Raw genomic sequence first — 11,592 nt, 5'->3', positions numbered from 1 at the left:
CCCCGAGGGCTCTCACGGCCGCTGGTTTTGCAGGTTCATTTGCCCGCTGGGGATGGGGAGATGGAAGGTTTGTGCGTGTCCAGATGCATGGTTTGTTCTGCTCCGGATCCTCCGGATCTGCTTCCTCCACGGGTGTTGTGGATGCAGGGATCAGGAAGGAAGATCTCTGCCCGTGAACTGCTTACCTGGGGTCCCTCGAGAAGGGAGAGAAAAGGCTTCAGGGTGCAAGTCTGCTCCCTCTGGCTCCCGAGGGAGCTGAGTAACTCAGTCACAGGTGCCTGATGAATTCCCTCCTCCGTGTCTGGAGCTCGTGGTAGGCTGGGTGCTGCGGGTGCAGTTTGTGTTGTGAGGGCTGAGCTCTGGTGACTCAAGGCTTGTATTTTGGGACTCTCAGTGCTGAGGCCAGAAGTGCTTTTGCTGGGATTTCCCTCCTCCACCCCCCCCAATTCCCTCTCCTCTTTCATCCTTTAACCATCTCCTCTCCTCCCGTAAGCAGTTCTCCACCCCAGCTGCTCCTCCCTTTGCTGGACTCTGGTTCTCCTCTCTGACATTGGTGCAGACGCCTCCTGCAAGGCCCCGGCTTTATTTTATGGCTGTATTAATTAAAAGCGAATGAGTGGAATTTCTCTTGACACCCAGATTAATGGCAGATGCAGTCGCTATGAGCTGGGTCATGAGGGTGATGGAGCAGCCTGTACGGGCTCAGCCCAGGAATAGGCAGCAGATCCGCAGTGCGTGCACGGGCATCTTGGGGAGCTTTGGGCTGTGCTGGAGCATCCTGAGAGGTCACTGGGGAGGAGAAAGCCTTGGGGGGAGTGATGGGAGTAAAGACCCAAGTCCTTTGTGGTACCCACTCCTCTAGACCCAGGGTAACAGCATCTGCCTGCCCGGAGGGGAACTGGTTGGTGTGAGCCTCGGTGGGCAGAGGTGAAGCTGTGCTTGGGCAGATCCTCATGGACCCACATGGAGCACAGCAGGGGCTGGGGGCAGTGTTAAAGTGCCTGCTCCATCTCTGGGGCTACCGGTTGCTTTTACTGCTGGGGCAAAGAGCTGAGCAGGCCCAGCAGTGAGCACCTCCTGCAGTGCTGGCGCTGGAAGAGGAGGAGGATGGGTGGTGAAGCCAAAGGTGGGCACAAGGATGCTCCACAGATCCCTGCACGTGCCGGCTTCCCCCGTGCGTGTCTCCATCCCTGTCTCAGGCTGGATCTGCTCTGAACACACAACATAAAGGCCGTCAAATCAGCCTGTAATTAATTCCTGGTTCCGTTCCCGACTCCAGGGCTCAGTGCAGAATGTTTCCTTAGGAACGTGTTTTTTCTGGCTTCCCTTGGCCCCGCTCCTCGGCTCGGTGTGCCTCTGCCTGCAGACCCAGCTGTTCTCACCGCACTGCTGGTGCTCCGGAGCTCCCGCACTGATTTATCGATCTGTTAGTGTTGTATTTATTGAGCTCTGGGGCTGCTGGAGGTCCTGGGGGATGCAGGGGCTCTGTCCTGACGCAGCCCCGGCAGCTCCCGGCTGGAGCCGTTCCTCCTGTGTGGAAACAGCTCCCGATTGTGTGCTCAAAGAGAAGGATGTGATTAACGAGGCTAGTGGCGTGTCTGGAGGGGGGGCTGCTGCCTGCGGTGACAGCCATGGGAGGGAGATGAAAAGGGAGAGATGCGGTGCTCTGCCCCCGTGTCATCACTGGAAAGAGGAGCATCCATCGTCTTCACCACGAGTGTTATTGCCCACTAATAAAATATCAAACGAGCCCTTAAGAGAGCGTTTAGGATCTGGAAGCCTGTGATAAATCTGTATCCATGTAACTTGCTCAAGACTGGGGTGGGCAGCAATGTGATTAAAGCGCTCTGATTAACACACAGACCTTGTTTGTGATGAGTAGGACTGGGGGGGTGGGAGGTGCAGCTGGCGTAGCACGAGGTTGCTCCAACAAATTACTTGGATATCAATGAGTTTGCTCAGTAAATGTCACCGGTTTCTCTTTGTTTGCAGTAAACTGGTACCCAATTAATCTGCTTTGTTGCTGTGGCTGACCCCACTGCGGGTACCACGGGAGTGGGGCAGCAGCAGGGCCAGGGAAATCCCAACCCCAGTCCCTTGAGGATGGTGGCATCACAGCCTCTCCCAGCCTTCCCAGTGAGCAGAGTCGCACTCCATAGCCCAGGGCTGGGTGCCCTGTGGTCAGGTGCAGGTGAAGCTGCTGCTGTCTCATTCCCTGGGATTTGCTAAGCTCCAATTGGAGCGTGTGGCTGGAGCAAGGGGAGCAGCTGGGGAGGCAAAAGTTGCACCCTAAATGGCACAAGCAGTTGGGTGAAGGAGGGCAGAGCTGCGGTTGGGAGCACGTAAGGGATAGTGCCCCCATTCCAGCCTTTGGGAAGGGTCCTGAATGTGCATGGTGTACAATGGCTCTGTGGCTAAGGAATGGTTAGGGATGAGGATTTGCACCCAGGTCGGCCAAGTACAATGTAGAGGGGCTGTGGGCACCTCTGGCTCCAGAGAGCTCTGCTGCTGCTGGGGGCAGCTCTGGCTGATCCCAGGGGATCTGGCAGCTCAGCACCCCCGGCATCAGTGCAAGGACTGGGTGGGAGCCGGCGGGGCTGCGCTGGGGGCTCCAACCCTGGGTGCCTCCACTGAGCTCGTGTACTCATGACAACAACGTATGGGTGATGTGGGGAGGGAGAACACAGCAGGAAGCGCGGCAGGGGTGGTCCAGGCCTTTGCATCGCCCTCTGCAGCCGGGCTGGGGGTGAATCTGCCCCGTGGCGTCTCCACCGGGGCCCTGCCAGGATGATACATGTTGGAATCTGCTGCCGGCTATCGCTGACCCAATTTCCAGCATCGCTGTGGATCTTGTCATCTGTTGCTCACAGCCTGGGTGCAGATGGGCTGACAGGGAGCGAAGTGTGGGAGGGGACCAGGGGACCCCGGGCTGTGCTGAGGGGGATCCCTGTGCCAGCCAGGGCTGGGAGTGCTGCAGCTCATCCCTCCTCCATGGGATGAGCTCCTGTGCCCAAATGAGATACCTGGGGTCCAGCTTCGCTCCCTGCAGATTTGTGCTAAGCAGAAAACAAATGCTAATTACCCAGCATAATTAGTGCGATGCTGCATCTATTTTTGATCAGCTTTGGAAGATACATTCTTCCTTTGGCTCCGTGCTCACCGGCAGCCTCTCCTGCGGTAGAGCAGGGACCCTCCGGTGGGAAACCAGCTGCTCTTCACCTCTGTGCCCCTGGGATGGGGCTGGGATCCCCAACCAGAGGAGCACCCCCCCCCCCCCCGACTCCTTGGTGGAGTTTGGGCTCGCACTGCGATCCCTGCTCTGCCGTAATCCGTCCGGGATGGAGCGAAGGGATGGAGGGAAGGGATGGAGGGAATGCGCCCAGCTCCGGCAAGGCGGCGTTCGGCGGCAGCTGGGAAAGTCGCAGGAGGAGGAGCCGGGAAAAGGCTGTGAAGGAGGCGGGCAGGGGGGTTCCAGCCCCTGTCCCGGCAAGTAGAGGATGGGGTCTGCCCGCTGCTGGGGGTGCCCAGTGCCGCCCTGCCTGGGGAGCCGCCCTTCAGAGGGAGCTGCGGGGTCAGGGAGCTCCCATCAGAGAGGGGCAAGGCGCTGTTCGCAGGGGACACCCGCGTCTGCGGCAGCCAAGGGGGGGCCCAGTCCTGGCTGTTGTGACACGAGCGGCCAAGGGCGATGCGAGAGGCACCCCCCGAGAGCAGAGCTGCAGCTCGGGCAGGGGCCGTGCCCGCCCATGGGCACCGGCCGTGGCACCGCCGGGTCTGCTGCAGTGATGCCGCGGCCGGGTCTGGCTGGGATTCCCGGCGGGAGGAAGCGCTGGAGGGAGCCCCCTCCGTGGCTGTGCTGGGGAGCGTGCCCGGGCCGCGCCGCAGAGGAGCGCGGAGCTGATGCTCGGCCAGTGACGGCTCCTGGGCAGCCTTGGGGCACGCTGGGAGCCGGGACTCCCGCCTGTGACGGGACGGGGCCGCCGGCCTCGACTTTGTGCCCGCATCCAGCCGCCTGCGGTGCCCCAGCCGCGCCCGGTGCCCCCGCTCTTGGCGCTGCGGGGGGGGCGATGCTTTCCCTCCGCAGCCTCGGAAATCCCGGCCCTGCCTGGCTCCGCGGAGCGCAGCGCTTGGCCCTGGCTCCTGCGCTCCTCCTGCCGTGCCCTGCGGGAGCCCAGGCCGCCCCTCCTCGGCACCGTGCTCACCGCTCGGGGCGTTCATGTGCGGGTTGGAGCTGGCGCTGAGCCCTCAGCACTGCAGAGCTCCCCAGCCCCGGGAAGGAAGGAGCCGTGCTGGGAAGGAGCCTCGCTGGGGAGGATGCTCCAGTCCGTTCACCCCCTTGTTCACCCTCTTCCCCCCCATCACCTCCAGTTTTTGCGGTACAAGGACAGTGTTTTCTGCAGGTGTGTTCCTGCCGTTGCCTGTCACAGCCCTGCCCAGGCTGGGAGCTGAGCTCCCCTCGCTGCTCCTGGGGGCTCTGCCCGGCTCCCTGCGCCGTGTCTCATGCATATTTAACCTGGAGCCGCGTGCTCCTGGCGCAGGCCAGGCACTGACACCCTCACTGCTAATTAATCTGGCGGCGTGTTCTGAAGCGCCTCACACGCCTTTGCACTGCAGAGCGATGATGCTCTGGGATGTTTCTGGACCCAGTGCCGCAGGCAGCTTCGTTTGAAGGCGGCCTTGGGATCCCCGTGCCTCCGGATCCTTCTGTTCAGGGCAGGGATGTAGGAGAGGCCACCCCAGGACACGTCCCTCTGGTTTCTGTGGGTGTTTTGCTCTAGAATACAGCAGGTTAACGTTTCCCTTGGCCCATCACCTCCTCTCCCCTCCTGAACAGGAGCTGACCTGTGCCTGAGGACAGAGGAGGGAAGGACGAACAATGGGGCACAGAACGCCTGCAAGAGCACTTCCAGTGCTTTCTCTTCCATGCGAGTCGCCAGCGAGCAGTCAGATCAGAGCTGTAAATCCCGGCTCCATCCCATCCTTAAGAACTCTCCCTCGCCCCCAGCAATATTCCTGAGCCATCTCCCAAGTGGTGGGGCCTGTCCTCGCGCAGCCCAGGATCTCCATCTGCTCCGCTGCTCTAAAAGCCTCCTGGATTAAGTGCGCTCAGCACTGCTGTGGGTAACGCTCTCCCTCACGCCTGTGCTTGCAGTGGACACTGGGCTGGCTGTCACTGGTGCCACTAAACGGCTTCCAGCCCAAAGCAGGGCTTTCTGCCTGCAGGGCGAGGTGTGAGGGTTGTGTGTGCTATTGATGGGCCTGCGCTGCTCATCTCCTTCATCTCCCTCCCGGTGGAGCTGGCGTCGCTGCAGCACGGCTGCTGCTGTGTGTGTGGGTAGCCCTGGGGTGCTGTGCCCCAGTTCTTGCAGGCATGGGGGTTCAGACCAGGGGTCTCTTTGCACACCTGGGGCTGATGAGCAGGTTTGTTTGCATCCATCGCTTGATGCAGACTTGGCCGCTCCAGCTCACCCACATCCCGCTCTGCTGGGCCCACCTCGGGGAGGGAGACGGCCCCGCTTCAATCACAGGGATGTTCCCAGCTCTCACCAGGAAAAACAAAAAGGAAAAGGCCTGTTAGTGTAACGTTTTATTGTCGTTTAAATGGCAGCGCAGCACCAGCCCCCACCTGATGTTCTGTCCCCTCTCTCCTGGGAGCACGGTTTTGTATCGGTACCTGCACTGGCTCCGAGCTCGGGAGGGGGAAACTCTCGGCTGCTCCATTGTCTCCAGCACCCCTCCTGTGTCCTCTGGCATCGCGCCCCTGTTTGACTCCTGCCTGGCGTTGCTCCTCATCCTCCCTCAGCAGCCCATCTGCCCCCGACTGCCCACAGGAGGCTGATGGGGGCTGGCTCATGCCCCTGGTGCCGCTCAGTGACTTGCCCTAAACCCGTCTGGATCTGTCATTTTACCTCTTGCTCCTGGAGGATTCCCGCTGGCGACTGCCCGCTGCCACGGGTGCACAGCGCTTGTGAACCTGCCCCTGCCTGGGGCTGGCAGCAGAGGAGAACTCGCCAGGTCCCCAGGCCTGCAGCTTGCCTGGGCGCGTCCTCCCTCCCTTGCTGCACTACGATGGCTGTGACTTGAGGCATCCTGGAAAGGACCTGGAGCAGGGGCAGGAGCAAATCCTCCTGAGGAAAAGAGGTTTTATGAGTGTGGCAGGCACTGGTTGAAGGAGAGGGGCCTCGGGGTGGCTGCTCCCTGCAGCTGGAGGTGCAGGAGGCGGCGGGTCAGGGATGCTGCTGGCAGAGGCTGCAGTTGGATGCGGATGCTGCTTGGGAGGATGCAGCACAAGCAGCCATGTGGAGCTGGCCAGCCCCCAGGGGCTGACACTCGCTGGCCATGAGCACAGGCTCTGCTGTTTAATGCCAACTGTCCCCCTCCGGGCTGCGTCACCATGTTCTTGCTCTTAGAGGAAGGAATGGCAGTGTTGGTGTCATCAAGGGCTGTGTGGTGCCCAAGGCAGCAGTGTTGAACCAGCCCCGTACAGCTCCCATTCCCAGCTGCAGGGGGATGGAAATTGCTTCTGGATGGTTTTAAGGAGGAAATAATGGTTTTTCTACTCGTATCTTCATGCTGAAAGCAATGTCTGGCAAGCCTGTCCTGCAGCGGGTGTGTAACAAGTGGGAATGTTCCTTAGGAACAGAGTGAGCAGCCACTGCTGCCATGTCCCTGGCACGGGTGGCCTCCAGCCATGCACCCACCGAGCCAAGTGCCCCGGTGTCACCCCTGCGCTCAGCTCTGCCCCTGGGAGCGATGACGCCTTCCAGGAATCGCTGTTGGAGCCCCGGGATAAGCAGCGCGTCCCCAGCACATTCCTGCCTGCAGGGAGGGAGCTGCGCATCCCGGGGGTTGGTGGCAGTGCCACAAATGGGTGCCACTGTCCCACTGCCACCAGCCTGGTGAGACTCCCTGGGGGAGCTGAGCGTCCAGCCTGTGTCTTGGGAGGGGGGGAATAACAATGTGCGTGTTGGTGTTGCATAAAGCAGGGGGGGATGCGGGATGATGCCAGAGGAGACGGAGGGAGCCTGGCAGGGATGGCTGAGGCTCAGGGAGTGCCTGAGCAGGATCCAAGGGCGGAAATCCTGCTTCACGCAGGCAAACCCATGTTCTGCGAGATGGGCTCCCGAGCGCCGGCTGACACATCAGAGAACCCAGCGTCTTTCTTCACTCTTTATTGTGTAAAAATAAAGTCAACAATTCATGTCATCTCGGCAGTAAAATGGCAAAAGCATGAGTCTCAGTAGAAACAGTGCATTTCAGAACGGCTGCTGCGGGCTGGAGGTGTCTGTCATAACCCACTCAAAACCCAACGGGGACAGAGAGCACGGAATAGGAGAATGTACAGCTTTGGTTAGCAGAATAATGACAAATCAAGAGACATTTATCCTCTCCCCTACTATACACTATGTACACCGCGTTGACATCGCACCCTTTCCTTGTCGGTTTGGCAGCTCCAGCGCACCTGGGTCTGTGGCTGGAAGCTTTGCAGTGGTTTGTTCTCCGCACGTCGTGCTCGCTGCTTTGCCGGCGCGAGCAGGTTCTGAGGAGGAACCGGAATTAACTCACGATGGTTTTCTTCTGTTTGTCTTGGTGTGGATTTAAAAAGAGCACAGTTGAAAACACGCTGCCCTGAGCCACAGTTGGTCGGAGGTCTCTCGATGGGGGGGGTGTCGCTGCTCATCAGCTGGGGCCTGGGGCTGGCCCAGCTCTGTGCTCCTGCCCGGGGGGGGCCTTGGCCTTGCCCGGCTCCGTGCGGCCCCTCGGCATCTCCCTGCTGCGTCTCTGGAGTGGGAGCCCTGTGGGAATTCTCGGCCTCATCCTCCGCTGCCACCCAGGGCAGCCCTCGGGGGGCAGGGGGGGCTGGGGGGGATTTCTGCGCTCTGGAGTACAAACCGGGAGTTTAGAAAAGGAAACCATACAAAATGCTTCTGGTATTTCAAAATAGGCTTCTTTATCTCTTTTGCGTGTGTCCTGCAGAATCTCAAGGTGCTGCTTCCTCAGGGAGCTGCTTCCTTCTGGAATATTTTTTTTTTTTATCTTCATAAAAATACCCTTTTTTTTTTTAATTATTGGTAATAAACTTCCCTTTACAGTAAGAGAAACAACATCGTGTTTATCAAAAGCAGAAAGGCTTCAGACGTCTCAGTGGGAGCCACACTCGAGGGCAGGGTAAAGGCTCTTTGTCACCAGCTACGGCACGAGGAGGCCTCGGGGGGCTGCAGGCGGCGGGGCCGGGGGGGATGTACCTGAGTGCAGCAGGTCAGGGAGCAGGGCCGGTGGGGGGGTCCCACCGGGGGGTCCCGTCCCGGTGCCCACCGCAGCCCGGGCTATGGCTGTGGTGCTGGGAGAAGGGGACAGCGGGGCTCACACCCCAGTGTCCCTTGGGGGGGGGGGGTCATCCCATCCTTGGCTGCTGCTGCACTCCCTGGAGGAAGCACAACCAAGCTGGGGGGGGGGGGGTGTTGGAACCGGGCTCCGGGGGTACCACCCTGCTGGGGGGGCTCCAGGTTGGAGGGAGAGGAGCCCCATGGGGGGCTCACAGCCTTTGGAGGCACTGGTGCCCGGGGAAGGGGGTGTCCTGGTGCGGGGGGGAGGCAGCAAAGCAGGAACCAGGCCCGGGGGGGCAGCGGGGGGGGGGGGGCGCAGCCGCGCCAGGCCAAGGCACGCAGGCATTGAAGGACGTTGGCAAGACAGAAACCGGGGGGTCGTGGGGCTGGGGGAGCGGGCGCCCCGCTGCCAGGGCACCCCCGCTCCCGGGGATGGGGCGGGTGGCTTCGTTCTCGGGTGGTTTAGCGCGAAAAAAGGAGGAGAAACCCAACCAAACAAAACCCAAAGAAAGAGAAGAACCCGATGAGGAGGTTTCTCCCGTCCGTGGCTCTAGTTGAGCTGGCGACAGGCCTCGAAAGTCCACTTGGTGGCCCCGCCGTAGATGTCGATGTTGGCCTCGGCCCATGCGATGACATTGCCCGCCTGCGCCTTGGTGCTGCAGGTGGCCAGGCTGTAGACCTCCCCCGGGCTCAGCTTCCTGTCCCACATGTTGAAGTGGGCCAGCTCCCCCACGAAGGCCTGCGTGGCATCGAACCCGCCGCCCAGTGTGTCCTGCAAGGACCCACCGCCATTGGGGACATCACCCGGCAGCACCCAGCGCCCCGTCCATCCCCTCGGGTGCACCCAGCGGAGCAGGGGCACCCCCCTACCAGCCCCTTACCTGCTCCTGGCCCAGCACCAGGACCCCCTGGGGTTTGATGGGGTGGTAGGGCGCCAGGTTCTCGCCGCTGCCGGTCTGCGTGCCATCCTGGTAGGCTTCCCACACGCCGTCCCGCGTGGTCCAGGTGACACAGATGTGGTGCCACTTGCCATCGTTGATGACAAAGGGCAGTTTGGCCACCTGCGGGCAGTGGGTCAGGGTGGTGTGCATGGGGATCCCCATTGCTACCCCCAACACCGGTCCCCCCCACCTGCCACCCTCCCCAGGCTGTACCTTGTCGTTGATGAGGATCTCCATGGGGTTGTTGCCCCACTCAATAAGCACCAGCTCATTTGCCTGCCCAGGCACGGCGTAGGAGAAGGGGGTGCCCATGCCGGGGGAAGCGTTGGACTTTATCCACATGCAGACACTGAAGGCGTACATCTCGGGCAGGCTCTTCTTCACCTTGGCATACATGTAGTTGGTGCGCAGCGGGAAGGTGAGCTGGAACCTGTCCGGGGGACGGTTGTCCTTCTGGCCTGCGGGGAGGTAGGCACAGTGGGCTCTGGCTGGGCCCCATCTGTGCCCACTTTGAAGGTGTCTTACTCCCTCCCTAACCCTTCTCCCTGTTATGCAATGGCCTTGAGATGGCACCGAGGAGCAAATCCCTCAGGCGCTGCTTGGCTCCCTAATCCCCGGCACTGGACAGAGCCCCGAGCATCCCTGGCTCCTGCTGTGGAGCCCGTGGGAATCATCTGTCTGGAGCTGGGGGAAAGCGACAGCTCCAGGGGGGATAACGGCACGGGCTAGCTCAGCATCCCACCCGGCAGCGCCTGGGGCCAGGGGGGTTCTGGGACCGGGATGTGCTCCGGAGCAGCGGGTACCTTTCTCCAGGTCGCTGATGCGCTGGTGCAGCGACGTGAGGGTGCTCTCGATCTTGCCGCGCTCCTCGGACTCGTTCCGGGGGTTGAACTTGCCCTCCTCCAGGCTGTTCACCCGGGACAGGACCTGCTTCTCCAGGTCGTCGATTTTGTTCTGCAGGATGTCCTTCAGGTTGTTGGTCTGGCTGGAGGAGTTCATCCTGCTGAACTGCTGCGAGGGGCGAGCACAGGAGACGGCTGTTACTGCCCGGCCCGGCTCTCCCGGCCCCCGCTGCCGCTCCCGGCTCTTGGTGCCCGACTCCACTCCCGGTGCCCGGCTTCCCCGGTGCCCCGTGCGGCTGCCGGTGCCCGGCTCCGCTCCCTGTGCCCAACTTCCCCGGTGCCGTTCCCGGCTCTTGGTGCCCTACTCAGCTCCCGGTGCTCAGTGAGACACCCGGTGCCAGGTTCTCCGGAGCGGCTCCGCTCCCCGTGCCCGGCTCCGCTCCGACCCGCGACTCCCGGCTCCGCTCCCGGGGCACGGGTCCCCTCCGACCGGCGGCTCCCTGCGCCCGGCGCGGCTCCGGGTGCCTGGCTTTCCCGGTGCCTGGCTTTCCCGGTGCTCGGCTATCCCGGTGCCCAGTGGGGCTACCAGTGCCCGGCTCCGCTCCAACCGGAGCCTCCCGGCGCCGCTCGCTGTGCCCAGTGCGGCGCTCGGTGCCCGGCTCCTCCGGTGCCTGGTGCGGCTCCCGCTGGGGAGCGCGTACCTCCAGGTTCTCCAGCCTGGTCTTGAGGGACTGCAGCGTCTGTCCCAGCTGACTGAGGGTCTCGGCCGCGGGTGTCCGTGACAGGTCGCCCATGGTGTTTTTGGAGACCGACGGCTTCCTGCCCTTGCCGTCGCCGGGCGGCGGCTCGACCGCGCTCTGGCTCTCGCACCGGCCCAGCTTGGCCGTGAGCTCTCGGATCGTCTCCTTCTGGTTCATGATGGTCTCCTTCTGCTGCAGCACGGTCTCCCGCAGCTGCAGCACCGTGCTCTTCAGCTCCTCGGCCGAGCCGGTGCCCAGCGCGGCGGCAGCGCACATGTCCCCGTCCAGCGGCACCGAGGTGCAGACGAAGCGGGTCTGGCCGAAGCCCTGCCCGCGGCCGGGCGGCGGGAGCAGCGGCAGCAGCAGCGGGAGCAGGAGCAGCCCCGCGGCCATGGCTCCGCTCCGCCGGGCCCGCTGCGGCACCGGGCCCCGCTCTTATAGCGCCCGGGCGGGGCCGCGCCGTGACGAAGCGACGCGTGAACCCCGGCGGGGGAGGAGGGAGAGGACCGGGCGGGAGGGAATGTGCGTGTGTGAGTGCGTGTGTGCGGGGAAGCGCACGGGAGCGTGCATGTGCATGCACGGTGAGTTGTGCATGGGAGGGAGTGCGGGTGCGTGTGAACGGGCATGGCAGTGTGGGTGTGCATGCGGGGGGCGTGCAGTGCATGCGTGCAGGGGAGTGTGCACGGCTGTGCGTGTGTGCATGCATGGGATGCGTGAGGGGGGGGGTCCTGTGTGCATGTATGGG

General features: G+C 62.4%; 1 protein-coding gene across 2 annotated transcripts; it reads right to left on the bottom strand.

Moving 5' to 3' along the window:
- Positions 1-7,154: 7,154 nt before the first annotated feature.
- Positions 7,155-11,268, bottom strand: NPTX1 (neuronal pentraxin 1). Of its 2 annotated transcripts, none has more exons than XM_065693612.1 (5): positions 10,809-11,268; positions 10,069-10,276; positions 9,479-9,723; positions 9,206-9,385; positions 7,155-9,096 (listed from the first exon to the last, which is right to left on the bottom strand). In XM_065693612.1, exons 1-5 carry the CDS (start codon positions 11,238-11,240, stop codon positions 8,875-8,877), a joined length of 1,287 nt encoding a protein of 428 aa, XP_065549684.1. In that variant the 5' UTR covers positions 11,241-11,268; the 3' UTR covers positions 7,155-8,874. The 2 variants fall into 2 exon arrangements, with proteins under 2 accessions (XP_065549684.1, XP_065549685.1); XM_065693613.1 differs by having other exon boundaries at positions 10,069-10,273.
- Between the last annotated feature and the right edge of the window lie 324 nt (positions 11,269-11,592).

Source organism: Lathamus discolor, chromosome 13 (assembly GCF_037157495.1).
Source record: "Lathamus discolor isolate bLatDis1 chromosome 13, bLatDis1.hap1, whole genome shotgun sequence".
Taxonomy (NCBI): Eukaryota; Metazoa; Chordata; class Aves; order Psittaciformes; family Psittacidae; genus Lathamus; species Lathamus discolor.
The sequence above is the reverse complement of the archived record's forward strand: the minus strand, read 5'-3'. Positions and strand labels throughout refer to the sequence as shown.